Source organism: Chiloscyllium plagiosum, unplaced genomic scaffold, assembly GCF_037043375.1.
Source record: "Chiloscyllium plagiosum isolate Xiang-an unplaced genomic scaffold, Cpla_swu_hap1 HiC_scaffold_28, whole genome shotgun sequence".
Lineage (NCBI taxonomy): Eukaryota > Metazoa > Chordata > Chondrichthyes > Orectolobiformes > Hemiscylliidae > Chiloscyllium > Chiloscyllium plagiosum.
This window is the reverse complement of record NW_028270166.1, coordinates 3,469,029-3,492,747: the sequence shown is the minus strand read 5'-3', so window position 1 is coordinate 3,492,747 and position 23,719 is coordinate 3,469,029. Positions and strand designations below refer to the sequence as shown.

General features: G+C 44.4%; 1 protein-coding gene across 10 annotated transcripts in view; it reads left to right on the top strand.

Annotated features, from left to right (window-relative positions):
* The window catches only part of ssbp4 (single stranded DNA binding protein 4), a 191,114-nt gene that overhangs the window by 28,720 nt on the left and 138,675 nt on the right, over positions 1 to 23,719 (top strand). For all 10 annotated transcript variants that reach the window (XM_087975887.1, XM_087975884.1, XM_087975886.1 and 7 more), the window contains one exon: positions 555 to 639. In XM_087975887.1, coding sequence (XP_087832013.1) covers positions 555 to 639 — 85 coding nt within the window. The remainder of the gene's footprint in view (positions 1 to 554; positions 640 to 23,719) is intronic.

Sequence of the window (23,719 nt, the reverse complement as noted above, 5' to 3'; positions counted from 1 at the left end):
GGAATCTGAGAATTATGTTGAGTTTATGATTGGATGAGAATCCTGTAAATCTGGGATGAGGAATGGAATTGGGATTGAGCACTGGCAGCTGTCCGTATGTCACCTTTAGATATCAGCAAGCCAGGCAGAATTAGGAGGTGGAGAAGACTGAAGAAGGGTTACACCTGAAACATCGACTTCTCCACCTTCTGATGCTGCCTGGCTTGCCGTATTCTTCCAGCCTCCTGTCTGTCTATTTTGGATTCCAGCATCTCATTTTTTTTGTCTCTGTAACCTTTAGATATCAGTCAGAGGTGGTGGCTGAGCTGTAATGGAAGGCATGTTTTGGAAAAGTGTGGTGCTGGAAAACGTAGCAGACCAGGCAGCATCCAAGGAGCAGGAGAGTTGACATTTTGGGCTTAAGCCCTTCATCACTTGGATTGGGGTTAAATTATGTGGAGGAAGGATAGGTTTTGCTTTGTTTGAATGGGTGTCGGACTTTTCCTATTTGCCAATGTAATTAAAGAGTTATGGCTGCAGAAGAGTTTAGTCACTATCTGTGTCTCTTTCTGTAGTGTATTTTGGGATCTCTACTGTGCAGCACCTGACAGAAGGGAAACCTGTGAACACTCAAGTGAAGCCAAGGCCTTTCACGATTATGTGAGTACCATGTTAATGTCATTCATTGTTGGAAAGTGGTTCTCTACCTTTTGGAGGCAAATATCAGTTCAGACAGAAACGAGTGTGTGTGTGTGTTTCTATGGGATTCTCCGTGTATTTCTGGTGTGTCTGTGTGATGTGTCTGTGTGCCTTGATTGTAAGCAGGCTGACCATAATACTGAAGTAGACAGAGGGGGACAGGTAGGAGACTGGAAGAACACAGCAAGCCAGGCAACATCAGGGGGGACAGGCAGGAGACTGGAGGAACACAGCAAGCCAGGCAGCATCAGGGGGGACAGGCAGGAGGCTGGAGGAACACAGCAAGCCAGGCAGCATCAGGAGGTGGAGAAGTTGACAATCCTGAAGAAGGGTTACACCTGAAATGTTGACTTCTCCACCTCCTGATGCTGCCTGGCTGGCTGTGTTCCTCCAGCCTCCTGCCTGTCCCCCCTGATGTTGCCTGGCTTGCTGTGTTCTTCCAGCCTGTCTACTTTGAATTCTAGCATCTGCAATTTTTTTCGTCTCTGGTCACAATACTAAACCCTGCTATCCACATTAATTACATTATAGAACCCTCATTTCAGTTCTTCGATATTCAGGTTTATTTATGTGATTAATTTAAATCCAGTTTTTGGATTGTCCTGATCAAGGGGAGCAATGAGGTGAGATCAAGCTGTGACATGTTGTTGATAGGGCAGGTGTCCAAGGAAACTAGGTCAACTCTATAATCTCAGTCTCCGCTTTTTCATTGTATTTTGTACTGCACAGTCAGTGTGTTTTCATGGTAACAGTCACTCTCTGTGTAACTGTACAGAGTCAGTGTTTATTCACTAGGGTAAGACTCGCTCACTGTGTAACTGTACAGTCAGTGTTTATTCAACAGGGCAATGGTCACTCACTGTGTAACTGTACAGAGTCAGTGTTTATTCAGCAGGGTAAGGGTCACTCGCTGTGTAACTGTACAGAGTCAGTGTTTATTCAGCAGGGTAAGGGTCTTTCACTGTGTAACTGTACAGAGTCAGTGTTTATTCAGCAGGGTAAGGGTCACTCACTGCGTATCTGTCCAGAGTCAGTGTTTATTCCACAGGATAAGGGTCACTCACTGTGTAACTGTACAGAGTCAGTGTTTATTCAGCAGATTTATGAGTATGCATGTGGTTAGTTTAGAATATAGAATCCTTTATATTTGTCCAATGACATGTTAGGTTTTAAGGAGAGACATATCTGTTTGATTGAGCTCTGGTTGCCTGACCCAGTACGTCCATTTTTGGTTCAGTATCAAGCTTTGAATGTTAATGTTCCACTGAAGAACCCTGCTATGTTAAGCAGGTCCAAACTGTGATGTAAATACAATTTACTGTTTTCCTCTCTACACTGTTGGCCATCTGGCAACTTTAATCAAACTGTTATGTTGTTTATATGCACGTTGGAAATTATATGTGCAGGTTAAAGACAGCTCAAGATTTATGTAAAAATGTTACATCTCCCACCATTGATACACTCGACATGAATTATTAACTTACCATTTTCCACTCTCACATTCTAGCCCCTTTACACCTTCCAGAAGGTGCTGGCTATCACTGGGGTACACAGCGTCTACACATACTGACTCTCACTGGGCTACGGGTCCCATAGTGGAGTTGAGAAATCATATGAAAGAAGATGTGGTAAATTTAAGGGAAACAATGAGGCAAAAAGGCAAGCGCTCAATGTGGCCAATGATATCCCCACACATTGACCCTCACTGGGGTACACATTTCCAGCCTACATGAGCTGTTAATTGTTCCACGGTCTACAAAAAGCTCGAAGAACCAGTTACCACAGGGACTGTCGTAGTTATAGATGATCCAGGGAAACTGGCAGTGGGGAATAAACTCAGCGATGGCCACCCCTGGGGATAAAATAACATGAGAAGGTAATGCATGCTGACCCTCTGTCTGGAAAGAATGTTCAGAAATATTGATGAGTTTCAGCCAAGATATGATGGAGTATTTCAGAATTTGATTGATTATGAGAGAGGGAAATGGACCCAATACAAGGTTAAAATTGCCATTCTGAAAGAAAATCTTGCACTTTCTTAGCATTTTCTGAGAGGGTTTTGCAGACACCCTGAAGTGGTTTCGATGTATCGTCACAAGTGCGGCAGCCAATTTGTACACAGCAATATCCCACAAGCAGCTGTATCACAAATCTCGGGTGACTGTGTGGAGTTTGCACATTCTCCCAGTGGGTTTCCTCCAGGTGCTGCAGTTTCCTCCCACAATCCAAAAATGTGCAGGGTTAGGAAGGATTGGCCAGGCTAAATTTGCCCATAATGTTCAGGATGTGTAGGTTAGGTGAATTGGTCAGGGGTAAATATAGGATGGGGGAATGGGTCTGGGTGGGTTACTCTTTTTTTTTAGAGGGTTGGTGTAGACTTGGTGGCCGAAGGGCCTGTTTCCACACTGTAGGAATTCTATGACCTGTGAAGTTGAAATTTGCTTTTTTAGTGCTGTTGGTTGGGAGATAAATATCAGCCAGGGCCCAGGGAGCACCATCTCGGTCTTCATTAATGTTGTCTTGGTTATTTTTGTGTCCAACTGATAGAGTAGAAGGGGCCTTCTAACATCTCAGATGAAAGCTAGGACTTCTGAAAGCACAGCAGTCCTCTCCTGGTCCAGTGACTCTACCTCAAAACTCAGTAATACAACGTGCAATGCATTGGAACACACTGCTAAACAAGAGGGAGCAAGATTGTCTCCTTTAGGCAGGCCGAGTGGTTAAACAAAGGCAGAATGAAGCTCCAAAACTGTGTTTCTTTTGGGGAGTATCAATTAATACTGTAGACCAGGCTGACACTGTCCAGATTAACTGGGGTTCAATTCTGCGCCCTCACCTCCAAAAAAGAAAAATGGGTCCTGCAGCGAGTGCAGGGCAGGTTCACCAGAATAATTCTGGAAGTGAAATGGTTAACTTCCTACAACAAGTTACATACTGAAAGCTTGTCTTCACTTGAGCTTAGAACATTAAAGGGTGAGCAAAAGGAAAGAGTTGCATTTACATTCAGGAAAGGATCTAATTGAGGTGTTTAAGATATTTAAGAAAGGTGATTGTTTCCGTTATCATCCCTAACTCCTCTAAGGGTGGGGATGTGGGGGGGTGGAAGGGAGGGGCTCAGAACAAATGGCCTGAACCCTTTTTAAAGTTTTAAATGTAAAAGTGAAACTATTAGCTGGATAGGAGAGATGTCTCAAAGCACTTCTTTCCACTTCAGATAGCGGGAATCTGGAACTCCTTCCCTCCCTCCCTCAAAATGTTGAGGATGCTGACGGTCAGTTGGCACTTTCAAGATTGAAATAGATTTGGATAACAAGATTAAAATGATGTTGAAGAATCGATTGGCTGGGATCTAAAGGAATAGGTGAACAAACTAGGGAGTCTGGTGCAGGTCAGGCAGCAACCAAGGAGCAAGAGAATCAACGTTTCGGGCATAAGCCCTTCAATAGGAATGAGGCTTGTGGGCCGGGGGGCTGAGAGATAAATGGGAGGGGGGTGGGGCTGGGGGAAGGTAGCTGAGAATGCAATAGCTAGATGAAGGCAGAGGTAATGGTGATAGGTCAGAGTGGATAGGTGGGAAGGAAGATGGACAGGTAGGACAGTTCAAGAGGGTGGTGCTGAGTTGGAAGGTTGGCTGTATCAGCACCACCTCGTGCTCCCATGAGGAGGTTGAACAGTTCACCAACTTCACGAACATGTTCCACCCCAACTTTAAGTTCACCCGGACCATAGAGTCATAGAGATGTACAGCATGGAAACAGACCCTTCGGTCCAACTCATCCATGCCAACCAGATATCCCAACCCAATCTAGTCCCATCTGCCAGCACCTGGCCCATATCCCTCCAAACCCTTCCTATTCATATACCAATCCAGATGCTTTTTAAATGTTGCAATTGTACCAGCCTCCATCACTTCCTCTGGCAGCTCATTCCGTACATGTACCACCCTCTGCGTGAAAAAGTTGCTTCTTAAGTTTCTTTTATATTTTTCCCCTCTCACCCTAAACCTATGTCCTCTGGTTCTGGACTCCCACACCTCAGGGAAAAGACTGTGTCTTTTTAGCCTACCCATGCCCCTCATGATTTTATAAACCTCTATAAGGTCACCGCTCAGCCTCCAACGCTCCAGGGAAAACAGCCCTAGCCTATTCAACCTCTTCCTTCAGCTCAAATCCTCCAACTCTGGCAACATCCTTGTAAATCTTTTCTGAACTCTTTCCAGTTTCATGACCATCTCAGACACCTCGCTCCCCTTCCTGGACCTCTCCATCTCCATCCAACAGTGACCAACTCAGCAAGGACATCTACAAGCCCATCGACTCCCACAGCTACCTTCCAAACTGCCTCCTGTAAAAACGCTATCCCTTACAGTCAATTCCTCTGCCTCCGCCACATCTACTCCCAGGATGACCAACACCACCACAGAACATCCCAGATGGCCACCCTCTTCAAAGACTGCAATATCCCCTCCCACATGGTCGATGATGTCCTTCAGCGCATCTCATCCACTTCCTGCACCTCTGCCCTTGACTCCCACCTCTCCAACGCAACAAGGACAGAACCCCTCTGGTCCTCACCTTCCACCCCAATAACCTCCATATGCATCGCATCATCCTCCGCCATTTCCACCACCTACGAACAGACCGCACCATGAGTGATATATTTCCCTCGCCACGCCTATCAGTATTCCAGAGAGACCATTCCCTCTGTGAGTCTCTTGTCAGATCAAAGCCCCCCACCAACCCACCCTCCCCTCCTAGCACCTTCCTCTGCCACCGTAGGAATTGCAAAACCTGTGCCCACGCCTCCCACCTCACCTCCATCCAAGGCCCCAAAGGAACCTTCCACCTCTGACAGAGATTCACCTGCACTTCTACATGTGTCATCTACTGTGTCCATTGCTCCCGATGTGGTCTCCTTTCCACTGGGGAGACAGGACGCCTACTTATGGAACACTTCAGAGAACATCTCTGGGACACCTGCATTAACCAACCCCACCGCCCTGTGGCTGAACACTTCAGCTTCCCCCTCCCACTCCGCTAGGGACAAGCAGGTCCTGGGCCTCCTCCATTGCCAAGCCCTTATCACTCGCCACTTGGAAGAAGACCGCTTCATCTTCTGCCTCGGGACCCTCCAACCACACGGATCAATGCGGATTTAGCTCGTTTCCTCATTTCTCCTCCCCCCAACTTATCCCAGATCCAATCTTCCAACTCGGCACCACCCTCTTGAACTGTCCTACCTATCCATCTTTCTTCCCATCTATCTGCTCCACCCTCCCCTCCAACCTATTGCCATTAACCCACCTCCACCTACCTTTTGCACACCCATCTACCTTGCCCCCCCAGCCCCACCCCCCTCCCATTTATCTCTCAGCCCCCTTGGGTCACAAGCCTCATTTCTGATGAAGGGCTTATGCCTGAAACGTCGGTTCTCTTGCTCCTCGGATGCTGCCTGACCTGCTGTGCTTTTCCCGCACCATGCTCTCGACTCTGATCTCCAGCATCTGCAGTCCTCCCTTTCTCCAAACTAGAGAGTCTGCATGGCCCAGTTTCCACCAGATTTATAGTAAGCTGTCCTTTCTGTCTGGGAGACCAGGGGCACTGAGATCAGAGCATTGGTCATTGGTTGTGATGCAGTGATTTGCAAATGGTGATTTCTTCAATCTTTCCAACACCCCAGCATTGCTGGAGAATGCTGCCGAGCAGTGATGGAACAGACTGGGCCTCAAAGGAGGTGCTGAAAGCTATTGACCAAGGATTGATGCTCAGTTCACCTGACCTTTGACCCTGACGTTAGGTCTGATGCAGCAGATGGAAGGGCTGTTATTGTTGATGAGCTTTTGTGTGAAATGAGCCCCTGGGCTCCTGTGAAGTGTGAGCACTGGGGACAAGCAACCTCATTGAACAGCTCACTGTTTCCATGGCAAAGTGAAGCTGCCCATAAGCAGGAAGCAGAGTATTTGGTGGGTCATGTAAATATGATTATCTATACTTCTGAAGCTGTTGTCTTTGTTTTTGTTTCTTTATCCGATATGCCCCTCTAAAAGGGGCAACTTACTTTTGTTTTTTGCATGTGTCGACAATGAGGTAAGTTAGTGTTCCTGATAGTTAATTAAACAAAAGGTACAATCATTGAAGATTATGGAGTATACAAAGGTGGGTGTGTATTCCCAGGAATCCAGGACGATAGTGGGAGAGTGGGGGGGGGGAATCAGCTTGAAGTTTTCACTGGTTGGGAGTCGGCAGTGTTTAAAAATCAGAAGCAGTCCTTTCAAAAGTGACAAACAACGGGACTCTGTAAACTCCAGTTGATATTTAATCAGTATTTAATTGTTAAAAGTCAAATTGATTAGGTGGTGAGCTTCAAAAGTGCACCATAGGTTATGGGATGCAAATACAGTTCGGACACCACCTCCCCCTCTCAATGGGTGCCTCCTCCTTCTCAATGACTATTAGAAATAGGAATCATCTGCTGGCCTCACCAGTGTTGCCCATATCTCAGAAAGGAATAATAAAAATGTTACTCATATATCAATGTCATTCCAGGTAGAGAGGCAATATTAGAATGTTGTCTCCTTTTTTGAACTAATAAGAGAATCCTTCTGCTTGCAATTTTCATTCCCCGTCACTATTTTGTGTTCATTAAAGATGTGACATCAGATTTAGAAAGAAGATTGTTGAGAAGTTGAGACTGTCTTGCTATCCAATTGGATCAAGACTTATCTGTGTCTCTTCTGCATTTATCTTTTAGTTCCACAGTACTTGCTACCTTTTACTCTGCAAGTGCTTGTCTCTCTCAGTCTTCAAGGCTCTATTTGACACCCCTCAACATCCAACATTTTTTGAGAAAGTACAGTACCAGATTTTCAGGTGCTTCCAAATATCACCGCATGAGTCACAAAGAGTTGGTTTGCAGATGCAGCAGGTAATTAAGAAGGCAAGTGGAATATTTCCTTCATTGCTAAAGGGATGGAGTTTAAAAATGGGAGAGTATGTTGCAGCTGTATAGAGTGCTTGTGAGGCCACACCTGGAGTACTGCATGCGGTTTTGGTGTCCTTACTTGAAAGAGTTGCTGAAGAGGTCCACCAGGTTGATTCTGATGTGAGAGGGTTGCCTTATGAGGAGGGACTGAGTAAACTGGGACTATACTCATTGGAATTTAGAAGAATGAGGGAGGATTTTATAGAAACATATAAAATTATAAAGGGAATAGATAAGATCGAAGTAGGGAGGTTGTTTACACTGGCAGGTGAAACCAGAACTAGGGGGCAGAGCCTCAAAATCAGGGGGAGCAGATTTAGGGCTGAGTTGAGGGGGACCTTCTTCACCCAGAGGGTTGTGAATCTGTGGAACTCCCTGCCCAGTGAAGCAGCTGAGTTTACCTCATTGAATGTTCTTAAAGCAAAGATAGGTAGATTTTTGAATGGTAAAGGAATTAAGGGTTATGGTGAGAGGGCTGGTAAGTGGAGGTGAATCCATGAAAAGATCAGCGTGATCTTATTGAATGGTGGAGCAGGCTCGAAGGGCCAGATATTCTACTCCTGCTCCTAGTTCTGATGTTCTTATGAGATTATGTACTCCTGAACTACCTTGCTCTAATTTTCAGATTCTTACCCTTTGTTCTACATTCTGTATCAATCCTATCAACTCTTTAATCATCTCAAACACCTTAATTTAATCAATTTTAAGTCTCTCATCAAAAAGAGTATACAAGTAACTTTGGCCTTTATCAAACTGCCAGTGGTAATTGTATGCATTTCATTAAAACACTTCATTTATTATCGCGTCACAGCGTCATAACGTCACACAGCACAGAAATGGAGCTTTTGGTTCAACTTGTCTGCACTGACCAGATATCCTGAATTAATCTCATCCCATTTGCCAGTATTTGAACCATATCCCTCTAAACCATTCCTAATCATATACCCATCCTGATTCTTTTAAATGTTGCAATTGTACCAGCTTCCACCACTTCCTCTGGCAGCTCATTCCATACACGTACCACCCTCTATGTGAAAAAGATACCCCTCAAGTCCTTTTTTAAATCTTTTCCCTCTCACCCTAAACCTATGCCCTCTAGTTTTGGACTCCCCCACCCTGGGAAAAAGACCTTGTCTGTTTATCCTATCCATGCCCCTCATGATTTATAAACCTTTAAAAGGTCTCCCCTCAGCCTCTGATTCTCCAATCTCCAATTAGCCTCCTTTTCTTTATGGAAGCAATCTCATTCTCTCCATCTCAAGTTATATTCCCCAACCTTGATACCATCCTGCTAAACCTCTCAACACATTTTGGAGGTGCCAGTGTTGGACTGGGGTGGACAGTTAAAAATCCCCCAACACCAGGCTATAGTCCGACAGGTTTATTTGGAAGCACTAGTTTTTTGAGCACTGCTCCTTCATCAGGTGGTTGTGGAGTATACTCCGAAAGCTAGTGCTTCCAATAAAACCGTCGGACTATAACCTGGTGTTCTGTGATTTTTTTAACTCTCTACATATTGACATCTTTCATGTAGTCTGGTACCAGAAATGGTCACAACTCTCCAACTGAGATCTAACCAGAGATTTGTGGAAGTTTGATTATTGCTGTCATCAGGTGAGAAGGGTTCAATGGCTCTCTGCTCTGCTCCTCTCTTCATTTGACCACAACAGATTTTTATAAGACCATAAGACATAGGAGTGGAAGTAATGCCATTCGGCCCATTGAGTCCACTCCGCCATTTAACCATGGCTGATGGGCATTTCAACTCCACTTACCTGCACTTCCCCGTAGCCCTTAATTCCTTGCGAGATCAAGAATTTATCAATCTCTGCCTTGAAGATATTTAATGTCTCGGCCTCCACTGCGCTCCGTGGCAATGAACCCACAGGCCCACCACTCTCTGGCTGAAGAAATGTCTCCTCATCTCCGTTCTAAGTTGACCCCCTCTAACTCTAAGGCTGTGCCTATGGGTCCTAGTCTCCCCACCTAACAGAAACAACTTCTAAGCACCCTCCCTTTCTAAGCCATGCATTGTCTTGTAAGTTTCTATTAGATCTCCCCTCAACCTTCTGAACTCTAATGAATACAATCCCAGGATCCTCAGCCATTCATCGTATGTTAGGCCTAACATTCCAAGGATCATTTGTGTGAATCTCCACGGGACACACTCCAGTGCCAGTATGTCCTTCCTGAGGTGTGGGGCCCAAAACTGGACACAGTATTCTAAATGGGGCATAACTAGAACTTTATAAAGTCTCAGAAGCACATTGCAGTTTTTATATTCCAACCCTTTTGAGATAAATGACAACATTACATTCGCTTTCTTAATCACGGACTCAACCTGCAAGTTAACCTTTAGAGAATCCTGGACTGGCACTCGCAGATGCCTTTGTACTTTGGCTTTATTAATTTTCTCACCATTTTGGAAATAGTCCATGCCTGTATTCTTTTTTCAAAAGTGCAAGACCTCGTACTTGCCCATGTTGAATTTCATCAGCCATTTCCTGGACCACTCTCCTAAACTGTCTAAATCTTTCTGCAGTCTCCCCACCTCCTCAGTACTACCTGCCTGTTCATCTAACTTCGTATCATCGGCAAACTTCACCAGAATGCCCCCAGTCCCTTAATTCAGCTCATTAATATATAAAGTGAATAGCTGCAGCCCCAACACTGGACCCTGCAGGACCCCACTTGTCATTACCTGCCATTCTGAAAAAGAACCTTTTATCTCAACTCTCTGCCTTCTATCAGACATCCAATCTTCAATCCATGCCAGTTGCTCACCTTGAAATACCATGGGCCTTCACCTTACTCAGCAGCCTCCAATGAGGCTCCTTAGCAAAGGCCTTTTGGAAGCCTAGATAGATAACATCCACCGGGTTTCCCTGGTCTAACCCACTTGTTACCTCTTCAAAGAATTCTAACAAGCTTGTCTGGCAGGACCTCCCCTTACTAAATCCATGTTGACTTATTGTAATCCAACCCTGCAGTTGCAAGAATTTAGAAATCTCATCCTTAACGATGGATTCTAGAATTTTACCAACAACTGAAGTTAGGCTAATCGGCCTATAATTGTCCATCTTTTGTCTTGAACCTTTCTTGAACAAGGGGGCAACAACAGCAATTTTCCAATCATCTGGGACTTTCCCTGACTCCAGTGACTTTTGAAAGATTACAACCAACGCCTCTGCTATTTTCTCAGCCACCTCCCTCAGAACTTTGGGATGTAGCCCTTCGACGCCAGGAGATTTATCAATTTTTAGACCTTTTAGCTTTTCTCACACTTTCCCTTTTGTAATGGCTACCATACTCAACTCTGCCCCTGACTCTCCTTAATTGTTGGGATATTACTCCTGTCTTCCACTGTGAAGACTGACACAAAGTACTTATTACGTTCTTCAGCTATTTCCTTATCTCCCAGCACTAACCTTCCTGCATCAATGTGGAGTGGCCCAATGTCTACTTTTGCCTCTTGTTTGTATCTTAAGTATTGAAAGAAACTTTTACTATCAATTCTAATATTACTAGCTGGCCTACCTTCATATTTGATCCTCAGGTAGATAGGATAGTGAAGAAGGCGATTGGTATGCTTTCCTTTATTGGTCAGAGTATTGAGTACAGGAGTTGGGAGGTCATGTTGCGGCTGGACAGGACATTGGTTAGGCCACTGTTGGAATATTGTGTGCAATTCTGGTCTCCTTCCTATCAGAAAGATGTTGTGGAACTTGAAAGGGTTCAGAAAAGATTTACAAGTATATTGCCAGGGTTGGTGGATTTGAGCTATTGGGAAAGACTGAACAGGCTGGGGCTGTTTTCCCTGGAGCGTCGGGGGCTGAGGGGTGACCTTATAGAGGTTTACAAAATTGTGAGGGGCATGGATAGGATAAATAGACAAAGTCTTTTCCATGGGGTCAGGGAGTACAGAACTAGAGGGCATAGGTTTAGGGTGAGAGGGGAAAGATATAAAAGAGACCTAAGGGGCAACGTTTTCACGCAGAGGGTAGTACGTGTATGGAATGAGCAGCCAGGGGAAGTGGTGGAGGTTGGTACAATTGCAACATTTAAGAGGCATTTGGATGAGTATATGAATAGGAAAGGTTTGGAGGGATATGGGCCAGGTACTGGCAGGTGGGACTAGATTGAGTTGGGATATCTGGTCAACATGGACAGATTGGACCAAAGGGTCTGTTTCCATGCTGTACATCTCTATGACTCTCCTTCCTTATTCCTGTCTTTGTTATCCTCTGTTTGTTTTTGTAGTCTTCCCAATCTTCTGATTTCCCAGTGTTCTTGACCACTTTATAGGTTCTCTCCTTTTCTATGAGACATTTCCTGACCTCCTTTGTAAGCCATGGCTGTCAAATCCACATCACCTTCCATCTCCAACCGAATGGGGATTCGAAGGTGAAATGATTAGCTCCTGCCTGGAGGCTATTTTAGTCAGTGTCCCATTGTCCAAGAAATTAGTCTTAATATCCCAGCCCCAACCCTCAGGTGATTCCTGAGACAGAAAATGTGACTCCATCACACTCCCCTGAAGTCCATGTTTCGATGGATTTCACAACCAAAATGTTTCTACTCCAATGAACTGCAATGTGGAATACAGAGTACTGCAGCTTCATTGTGGCCACCTTGGACTCAGAGCCCAGAAACATTAGATGTTTTTTAAAAAAAGGTCTGTTTTTAGAGATTCAGTTCAGGTTTCCAGTTGCTGGGCTAGCAATATTATTTGTTACAAATCACACAACACTAGGTTATATTCCAACAGGTTTATTTGGAAACACTGCTTTTGGAGCGCTGCTCCTTCATCAGGTGGTTGTGGAGTATAAGATCATAAGACACAGAATTTATAGTGAAAGATTACAGTGTCATACAGTGATATATTGAACAAACTTGGATTGTTAAATCTTTCATCTTTTAGAATGGATTGCAGGTTTCGGTTCATTAATATGTAAATCACAGAACTTCTTTTAAGTCACCTTCTTGAGATAAGAGAAGGTTTTATAACAAAAGGTGACAATGTCTGAGCTAAGATCGGGACTGGAACCTAATTGAGGAGTTTAGGGTGGTTTATAAATAGAATAACAGACACCAGGAGTGAATTACAGACTGGAATCTGTCAGGGGAGTGTTATACTGAAGCCTTCAATATTTCTTACTTTGTCTAACTCTGTCATTGGCTGAAGTTTATGTTTTAAACAAGCTGTGAATCTGCCAGTAATTGAAGGAGAATGGGTCAGATGCAGACTTTCCTACACCTCATTCTTGATGCATACTCCCTTATCCTTCTGAGTGGAGTAATCACGATCATATTAGCATGTGATGTGAAGGGGTTAATGCTGTCAGTCAGAAGCAGCGGTTTCTCCATCTACCCGAGTGCATTGATGACCTACTTTCATTCCCGTCAGGATTCCATGCTTTGTCCCAAGGGAACGGTTTCTCTCATTCCAGGCAGAACCTTCTGACTCCAGCATCCACAAGCGTGGAATCGAAATATAAATCCACTCTCCCCCTGGGGCTTTCAGGAGCTCTGCTCCCAAATGAAGAGGATGAATTTCTCTTCGCAAGGAACTAAGCAGATGGGTTTAAACCATGAATCTTTCACCCATCTCCCCTGGTATGTTTCACCCCATAAAGACATGTTGAAATTATGCGAATCCTGCGACACACGCAAGATTCTTGTTCTCTCTCCTGTTTTGCATGTGAGGGCAGTTGGTTTCAGAATAACACTTGTCTCAGGTCCTTCGACCCAATGCATCTGTGCTAGTTAAAAACAATCACCTCAATATTCTGAGCTCTGTCTGCTGCTAAGTTCTCAGTAATATCTTGTATTAGTTCTAACTACACCTGACCAACTTCCTGTCTTTACAAACCAATACATCCACAATTCTGCCACCTGTATCCTAACTCACTAAATCTAGATTAACAAATACCCCGGTGCTCACTGATCTTTATTAACTCTATGTTTGGCTCCCTAATTCCCATCCCAGTTTCACCATTACTCATACTCTTCCACCAATTTCTTTCATATTACGGACTCTGGGAAAACAGAACATACGTTTTTAACCTGTACCTTTCGCTTCTTTATCTTTAGCAAAGGGGATCCATTTGCAGCCTGTTCTGTCCCATTGGGGTAATGCATCATAAATTGAACCATGCTATTTCCTAAATGTTAAAGTTCTTTATTCCCGAATTTACCTGGTATTTTCAGACCAAGGTTGATAGAAAGCACAGCAAGGTTTCAGCACTAAGCAAGAATTATGATTTAGTCATAGAGTCATAGAGATGTACAGCACAGAAACAGACCCTTCGGTCCAAATCATCAATGCCACCCAGATATCCTAACCCCATCTAGTTCCATTTGCCAGCATTTGGCCCATTTCCCGCTAAATAAATCTTATTCATATGCCCATCCTTATGCCTTTTAAATGTTGTAATTGTACCAGCCTCCACCACTTCCTCTGGCAGCTCATTCCACTCACGCACCACCCTCTGTGTGAAAAAATTGCCCCTTAGGTTCCTTTTATATCTTTCCCCTCTCACCCTAAACCTATACTTTCTAGTTTTGGACTCCCCCACCCAGGGGAAAAGACTTTGCCTATTTATCCTATCCATGCCCCTCATGATTTTATAAACCTCTGTAAGGTCACCCCTCAGCCTCCGACACTGCAGGGAAAACAGCCCTAGTCTTTTCAACCTTCCCTATAGCTCAAAACCTCCAACCCTGGCAACATTCTTGTAAATCTTTTCTGAACCCTTTCAAGTTTCACAACATCCTTCCTATAGCAGGGAGACCAGAATTGCACACGATATTCCAAAAGTAGCCTAACCAATGTCCTGTACAGCCGCAATATGACCTCCCAACTCCTGTACTCAATACTCTGACCAATAAAGGCAAGCATACCAAAGGCCTTCTTCACTATCCTATTTACCTGTGACTCCACTTTCAGGGAGCTATGAACCTGTACTTCAAGGTCTCTTTGTTTAGCAACACTCTCCAGGTTCTTACCATTAAGTGTATAAGTCCTGTCCTAATTTGCTTTTCCAAAATGCAACACCTCACATTTATCTAAATTAAACTCCAACTGCCACTCCTCAGCCCATTGGCCCATCTGATCAAGATCCTGTAGTAATCTGAGGTAACCTTCTTCGCTGTCCACTACACCTCCAATTTTGGTGTCATCAGCAAACTTACTAACTACACCTCCTAAGTTCACATCCAAATCATTTACATAAATGATGAAAAGCAATGGACCCAGCACCAATCCTTGTGGCACTCCATTGGTCACAGGCATCCAGTCTGCAAAACAACCGTCCACCACCACCCTCTGTCTTCTACCTTTGAACCAGTTCTGTATCCAAATGGCTAGTTCTCCCTGTATTCCATGAGATCTAACCTTGCTAATCAGTCTACCATGAGGAACCTTGTTGAATGCCTTACTGAGGATCAAAATGTATGGTGCTGGAAAAGCACACCAGTCAGGCAGCATCCAAGGAGCAGGAGAGTCGATGTTTCAAGCATAAGCTCTTCATCAGGAATGACTTAGTGAATCCATGTAGATCACGTCCACCACTCTGCCCTCATCAAGCCTCTTTGTTACTTTTTAGAAAAATTCAAGTCAAGTTCATGAGGCTTGATTTCCCATGCACAAACCTATGTTGACTGTCTCTAATTAAGTTCCTCGGATGCTGCCTGAACTGCTGTGCTCTTCCAGCACCACTGATCCAGAATCTAATCAGTCCTTGCCTTTCCAAATACATATAAATCCTGTCCCTCAGGATTTATCATAAGTAATTAGACAACAGCAACAAGGGAACAAATATAAACTATTGGTATATAACACTACTAACTAAAACACTAATCTTATAAACATCCCCCGCTTCCATGCACACACACAAACACATACACACACACACACACACACACAAACAAACAAACAAATGGGCAAAATTGATTCTTGGAGGAGATAGAAGAAGCAATGTTAAGGTGATGGTATTTTGACAAGCCAAACCCTTAATGTTCATTTGTCTTTCTCTGGAAGTTTTTGGAAGAGGTACAGAGTAACTGAATCACTTGGAAATCATCTCTGATTTATCAATTCAAAAGGTCATGGTTCACTGCTACAGCTGTGGGAAAGGTCATTTGTTTTCTTCAAGTTTAAACTGAGTTCTTTTTTACTTTGGAGAATAGGCAGTGTTTGCTAAGGAGAACAACAGCACAACACTCTGTATCTTTCTCTCTCTGTGTATCTCTGTGACTCGTTTCCAGATCCAACCTGCTCAGCTAGCAGAGAATCAATCAGTTTCACTTGTAAACAATGTCTTGACTCCTGATCTGCATATTTCAGAAATCCACAGCCAGAATAAAACAAATTCAAAATAGATATCAATTTCCTTGTTGTGAAATTATGCAGCCATCCTGGTAAATTCATGGTTTTAAAAGCATTTCTCTCTCCTTGCAGTCCACAAGTTTTTAAAGACACAAAAATAATGACACAGTACTTACAAGCCAATGAATTACATTTTGATGATTTGGCTGTCTATTCCACAAACAGCAAAAATTATTGGTTCATTTTTTTTTGGTACAGCGCTGGGCTGATTAAGAAACCAAGGTAAACTCATTGCTTTTCCAATAGTGCTGTGGAATTTTTAATATCCACTTGGCCAGGTAGAGGGGGCTGCCTCTAAACTCTGATCTGGAGAATGGTACCTCTGACAGTGCAGCACTCTCACAGACCTGGCTGCTGGAATGTCTGCCTCAAATCTTAGAGGGAGATGTGAAGCCACAGCGTTGTAACTCGAGGTATAGAGCTTGATGAGCTAAGCAGCTATAGAAAAGTTAACATGAAAATATCCTTCCTCTCTTAACTGGACAACATTTGATTCTGCTATTGGTCCAGCTTGAGTTCTTCAAAGTTCTCTCATTTATGTATAGGTGTAGGGTTAACTTTCAGGGTTCCTACTTGACTGGTAGAAACATGGTTAATATTCAATGCCATATCTATACCCAGGATATCCTGAAATGTGTTTGTATTAGCTCAGGCTTCGAGTTAGTATTGAGGTTGCAGTGTTTGTTCTGTGAAAGTCATGGTATCATGGCTCCAGACCCACCCCCAACAGCACAGGCAGTGTGATTGAAGAGTAGAGGGGTGCAGGGGAAGAAGAAGGGGAGATGCTGGTGGGAGTTACAGTACTTAAGGAGCAATACCAAAGAGAATAGGAGTTGCAGATTGTGTTCTGCTACATAACCCTCTCCTAAAAGTTCTGCAGCTTTGAAAACAAGTGACTGTACAGGATGTTCCATTACAATCTGATTATGTCAGAATGTATCATCCAACCTCAAATTGTATCTGTCCCCAGCCTGACTGTGTTCCAGGAATGCCTGCAGCTCCTTTAGTTTCTTGTCCCAATCCTCAGACTCTAATGTGAGAATGAAATTCAGATCTCCTGTACGGACAGAGGGATTAATTTTAACAACAACGTAGCCTCTCGGAGGTGCCACAGCATTTAAATCACCGCAAGAAAACAATCTGAAGAAAACATGAAAAGTTTTTTTTAAATAACTGCACACACTCTATACTCAAAAAGTCAACACCTTAAGCACGTGTTCCTGGACTGGTCAGATGTTGTATGTTTGCCTCGAACAGAATCACTGAATCTCTAGTAATTTACAGCATATAAAAGACTTTGTGATAACACACAAATGAAATCTTTTTTGAAAAAGTAACAATGAGGATTGATGAGGGCAGAGTGGTGACCTATATTGACTTCAGTAAGGCGTTCGACAAGGTTCCCCGTGGGAAACTGGTGAGCAAAGTTAAATCTCATGGAATATAGGGAGAACTAGCCATTTGGATACAGAACTGGCTCAAAGGTAGAAGACAGAGGGTGGTGGTGGAGGGTTGTTTTTCAAACAGGAGGCCTGTGACCTGTGGAGTGCCACAAGGATCGGTGCTGGGTCCACCAATTTTTATACTTCTATAAATGATTTGGATGTGAGCATAAATTAGTAAGTTTGCTGATGACACCAAAATTGGAGGTGTAGTGGACAGCAAAGAAGGTTACCTCAGATTACAACGGGATCTTGACCAGATGGGCATAGGTTTACGGTGAGAGGGGAAAGATATAAAAGAGACCTAAGGGGCAACTTTTTCATGCAGAGGGTGGTATGTCTATGGAATGAGCTGCCAGAGGATGTGTGGAGACTGGTACAATTGCAACATTTAAGAGGCATTTGGATGGGTATATGAATAGGAAGGGTTTGGAGGGATATGGGCCAGGTGCTGGCAGGTGGGACTAGATTGGGTTGGGATATCTGGTCGGCATGGACAGGTTGGACCGAAGGGTCTGTTTCCATGCTGTACATCTCTATGGCTCTAAATAAAACTGTTCAGTGTTTAATTATCAAATTGTAACAGTCTTCATTCTCCATCTGTCGTGGTGGGATTTGGAGTTGGATGTCCTGAACATTACCTGGTCTCTGTATTAACAGACCAGCAATAATAGCATCCAGTACAATTTTCCACATATAATAGCCTTTAAAGTTTTGCAGCCTTAAACTAGAGACTATTTGGTCAGGAGTTCCTCAGGGTAGGTACTAGGTCCAACCATCTTCAGCTGCTTCATCAATGACCTTTTTTCCATCATAAGGTCAGAAGTGGGGATGTTCACTGATGATTGCAATATGTTCAGCACTATTCGTGACTCCTCGGATACTGAAGCAGTCCAGATCCAAATGCAACAAGATCTGAACAATATCCAGGCTTGGGCTGACAAGTGGCAAGTATATTTATGCCACATCAATGACCAATTCCAATAAGAAAGAGTCTAAACATTGCCCCTTGATGTTCCATGGCATTACCATCACAGAATCCCTCACTAGCAATATTCTGGGGCTTAACAATGATCAGAAACTGAACTGGACCTGCCATTAGGGGAAGGCAATGGCCTAGATGTAATATCACTGGATTGTTGATCCAGAGACCCAGGTTACATTCTGGGGTCCTGGGTTTGAATCCTGCCTTGGGTAGATGGTAGAATTTGAATTCAATAATAATTGGAAAAAAGCGTCTAATGATGACCATTAATCTATTATTGATTGTTGGAAAAATCCACCTGGTTCACTAATGTCCTTTAGGGAAGGAAACTGCTGTCCTTACCTTGTCTGGCTGATGTGTGATTCCTTGGCAATGTGGTTGACTCTAACTGCCTTAATACTGGCCTGCCTAGTGATGTCCTTATCCTGTGAATGCATAAAAAAATTATAAAAACTGTGACTATAAGAGCAGGTCAGAGGCTAAGAATCCTGCATTGAGTGGTTCACCTCCTGAATCCCCACAACCTGTCCACAAGGTACAGGAGTGTGATGGAATGCTCCCCAGTTGCAGCTGTAAAAACACTCAAGATGCTTGAAACCATCCTGGACTTAGAAACCTGCTTAATTAGCACCATATCTATGAGTTCCAATGTTCACTCCCTCCATCACTGAAACACCGTAGCAGCAGTGTGTACTGTCTTCAAGATGTACTGCAAAAATTCACCAAAGATCCTCAGAAAGCACTTTCCAAACCCAGAACCAATATCATCCAGAAGGACAAGAGCAGCAGATACATGGGAGCTTCACCACATGTAAGTTCCCCTCCAAGTCGCTCACCATCCTGACCTGGAAATATATCACTGTTCTTTCACTGTCGCTGGGTTGAAATCCTGGAATTCCCTCCCTAGCGTTCATTGTGGGTCTAGCTACAGCATATGGACTGCAGTGGTTTAAGAAAGCAGCTCACCACCTCCCGTAGTACAGTAGGGAGGGGAAGTCAGCAAAATCCACATCTCATGTGAATTTTTCAAAATGCAAAGGAGTAGCAGCCTGCAGTTGGAGTAGCTCCAAATAAGGGTGCCCTATGTTCTCAGGTATTTTAAGGGTGAATTTGCCCACTGCCACCATGTATAGTGAGCCTGTGTGGTCTAGAGGCCAGACTTTGTAGAATCCCTACAGTGTGGAAACAGGCCCTTCGGCCCAACAAGTCCACACTGACCTTCCAAAGAGTAACCCACCCAGACCCATTCTCCAACCCTATTACTCTACATTTGCCCCTGACTAGTGCACCTAACCTACACATCCGTGAGCATTATGGGACAATATGGCATGCCGATCCACCCTAACCTGCACATCTTTGGACTGTGGGAGAAAACCAGAGCACCCGAAGGAAACCCACACAGACACGGGGAGAGTGTACAAACCCCACACTGACAGTTGCCCCAAGGGCGGAATTGAACCCAGGTCCCTGTTGCTGTGAGGCAGCAGTGCTAACCACTGAGATGCTGTGCTGTCCATGATCCACCAAGGGGTTGGGAGGAGGGGGGTGCAGTCCAGCAGAAAACAAAAAAAGCCCACCGCCTCTCCCACCGCACCCACTGTCAGAACAGGCAGGAGGTTCAGTCGTGAGGGTGACTCACAGCAGCGTCCCTGGCAGATTCCGATTGTTGGGGGCACTGGTGTCCCCGCTGGTGCCTCTGAAAATTGCAGGACAATGTGAACCTCCACCCGCATTTGGGGCAGGTGAATGGCCTCTCGCCCGTGAGGACCCACTGGTGGGCTACATGGGCGGAGGAATGGCTGAAGATCTTCCCGCTCTTGGGGCAGGTGAACGGCCTCTCCCCGGTGTGACTGCGCCGATAAGTCTTCAGGGCAGACAGGACATGGAAGCCTTTCCCGTAGTCACCGTACGTCCACAGTTATTCCAGGAGGTGGGATTCCTCGGATTTCTCCATGGCCGAAGTTTCAGCCGCACACAAAGAGGTGTACAGCCCTTCCCCCTGTGAATTCCTCTTTCCAGGCCGTATAACTGTTTCAGGCTCCACACTCAGTGCGCTCCAAAAGTCTCATCCAGTCCCACTGATGCTGAAAATGTACTGAAACAGTTCCTTCTCACAGAATTAGAGATGCACAGAAGGATCATAGCAGTGGAGGAGGTTACTGAGATAGAGAAAGAGTGAGACAAAGTAAGGATATGAAAATAAAGATGAGTTTTAAAGTTCTAGGCTGTTAGTTCATTGGGAACTAGTTCAGGTCATTGAAGACGCCCCCTCAGTGATGACTGGATGAGAGTTGAGGTTTGGGCAGCAGAGTTTTAGATGACCTGAAGCTGACAAAGCGACTCATCTCTTGAGCTCAGAGACACCACACACAGTGTTTGACATAATCCCAGCCTTTCCTATCCAGTTTGGGTTCACATTCTGTGACTTTGTTACATCATCTCTCCTTCTTGCTGGGACTTGTACACGCGCAGGAAACATGACCATGAGCCCCATTCTGAGGCACTGTCCTGACAGCCCAGGGTAAGTAGTCTGGTCTTCCTGAGCTCACAGCGAGTGACAGAAAATGGTCGGCCAAAGAATTGGACAAAGGGTGATATGAAAACAGTGGAAATCCCATCACCTTGCTCTCGGATGTCTCAGCTGCAGATGTTTGTTGGGTAAAGTTTACAGGGATAATTTTGGGGTTGTTGAGGTATAAGTTTAGCCTTGATCTTGTGGAATGTTGGATCAAGTTCCCTCAATATATATTCACATGCACATGTAATCACATTTGTTCACACTCTCATCCTCACACTCTGAACCCAATGTCTCATATTCACACAAACACTCACAGATACTTTCATACTCGTCCTCACACTGCCCCCCCCCCACTCTCTCTCACACATTGTCTCACACTCACTCACTCTCTCTCACACTCACTCTCTCACACTCAATATCCTTCAAACTCCCTTTCCCTCAAACTGACTCACACTCACACACGCTCTCTCATACACTCTTTCATATTCTCTGTCCCACTCACTCTCTCACAATCTCATCTCAAACACTCATCCTCACTTTCTTGTATGCAGTCTTGATCTTGTGATCTATCTCTCTCCCTCGTTTTTTTATCCCTCATACACTTACTTTTCCTCAGATGCTCTCTCTCCCTCTCTCTCTCTCACACACACACTCTCTCTCTCTCTTTTTTGTCCCCATATTCTTGCTGTCTTTTACTCACATCTGCAGTAACTGTAACAAGGTCAGCCAGAAGAACCTTAAAAAATGAGTTCCCTGACTGAGATTGTTAATCTCCGGGAGTCCTGGCTGACAGATATAAACAGGAGTGTTGGAGGTTCTGTTCACTCTGAGAGCTAGCTCTGAGAGAGCTGGATCAGTATCAAGGACACTCCATGTGTAAAGCTGAAAATGTGTTGCTGGAAAAGCGCAGCAGGTTAGGCAGCATCCAAGGAGCAGGAGAATCGACATTTCGGGCATGAGCCCTTCTTCAGGAATGATGCCCGAAACGTCGATTCTCCTGTTCCTTGGATGCTGCCTGACCTGCTGCGCTTTTCCAGCAACACATTTTCAGCTCTGATCTCCAGCATCTGCAGTCCTCACTTACTCCATGTGTAAATAAAGGGTGATTTGGTGACTGGATACCAGCTCATGTGGGGTCATTTCAATACCCATTCTCCTGTCCCAGACCAGGATGGAGACGATACCCTCATTTCTTCTCTCAGTTTCTCAGCCCAACGTCTCTGACCACTGCACCCAAAGGGGCTTGTGGAAATGTGATATCATCCATCCGGTGATTGGTCATTTGCTTTTCTCTCTGTGAGTTGGCTTGAATTGCCTGTCTGCTTTGGTTTCATGTCACCCAGATGCTTTATCATAAATACTTAAAGAGATTGGTTCAAATACTAAGGCAGAAAATAACTGAACATCTTGCAACAGCTGGAATGTTTGAGCTGCACTGAGACCTCTTACAGTGTCAGAATCAGATCTCACTCTTCCAATGAGTCTCAAAGCTGTCATTAGTTTTGCAGCTAAATAGTTCCTGGTCAGTATTAGCCTGGATTTCACTGTGCTTCACTTATCATGCTCATGCTCATTCTCTACCTCCCTCTCTTTCTCTGTCTCTAGCTGCCTTTTGGTATGCCTATATAAAGATAAACATACATATATTATCACTCTCTCTCTCTTTTGCACTCTGACTATCTGACATTTTTTGTCAATGTGACATGCTTTGTTACTGTGTCTCTATCTTCTTTTTCCATTCTCTCCCATGGGCTCTTTCATTATATTTTTGGACTTTCATGAAAATGGCTTCCCTGTCATCGAATTTAACTGTGACTCTGAGTAGCAACATGTTCCTTTTTGAGTTCTCTGCATCTCACTCTTATTACATCCTTCTCAGTTCCTTTCTGTCCTTCTTCCTTTTTCTCACTGTCTTTCTCTTTTCTTTCTCTCATGTCTGTGTGCCTTAAAAGTTCTGTGTCGCTGTCTGTCTGTGATGTACATCCCCATTTCTGTGTTTGTCCATGTTCCTGTTTCGGTGTGAGAGACCCTGTGAATAGGAAGTATCCCACTGGGTGCAGAATTGTGTCATTATCTGGAGACCTGAGAATTTAATCTTGGCTGATGTTCCCAGTGCAGTCCTGTGGGAGTGTGGAACACAGCAGCCAATTTGCAAACAGCAAGGTCATACAAACAGCTCCACGATAATGAACACTTTTCTCTTTTCATTAATTCAGTGATAAGTATTATAGAGCACACCAGGGATAATTCCCATGCTCTTAATGACCAGGGATCTTTTACAATTCCCTGCATAGCCGAAGGGTACCTTGTCAAATGATATCTCTGACAAACTCAGAGGTCACACAACACCAGGTTAGAGTCTAGCAGGTTTATTTGAAATCACCTGATGAAGGGGCAGCTCTCCGAAAGCTTGTGATTTCAAATAAACCTATTGGACTGTCATTTGGTGTCAGGTGACTTCTGACTTTGTTCACCCCAGTCCAGCAGCAGCACCGCCACATCATGACATCTCTGACATTACAACACCCCATCAATACTATTGGGCCTGGGAGGGGAGTGTGTGCACGGGGCTAGGTGCTAGGAACTGTGGCTTTGTGGGCCCCAGACGCAGGCGGCACCTCCTCACTCTCGACAGGTATTCTCACTCCAGGAGCTGCAGAGTGAGCGAGTGTCAGGTATAGCCGGGGTGGGGGTGGCACCCCTTAGTTTAGCACAAGCACTGACAG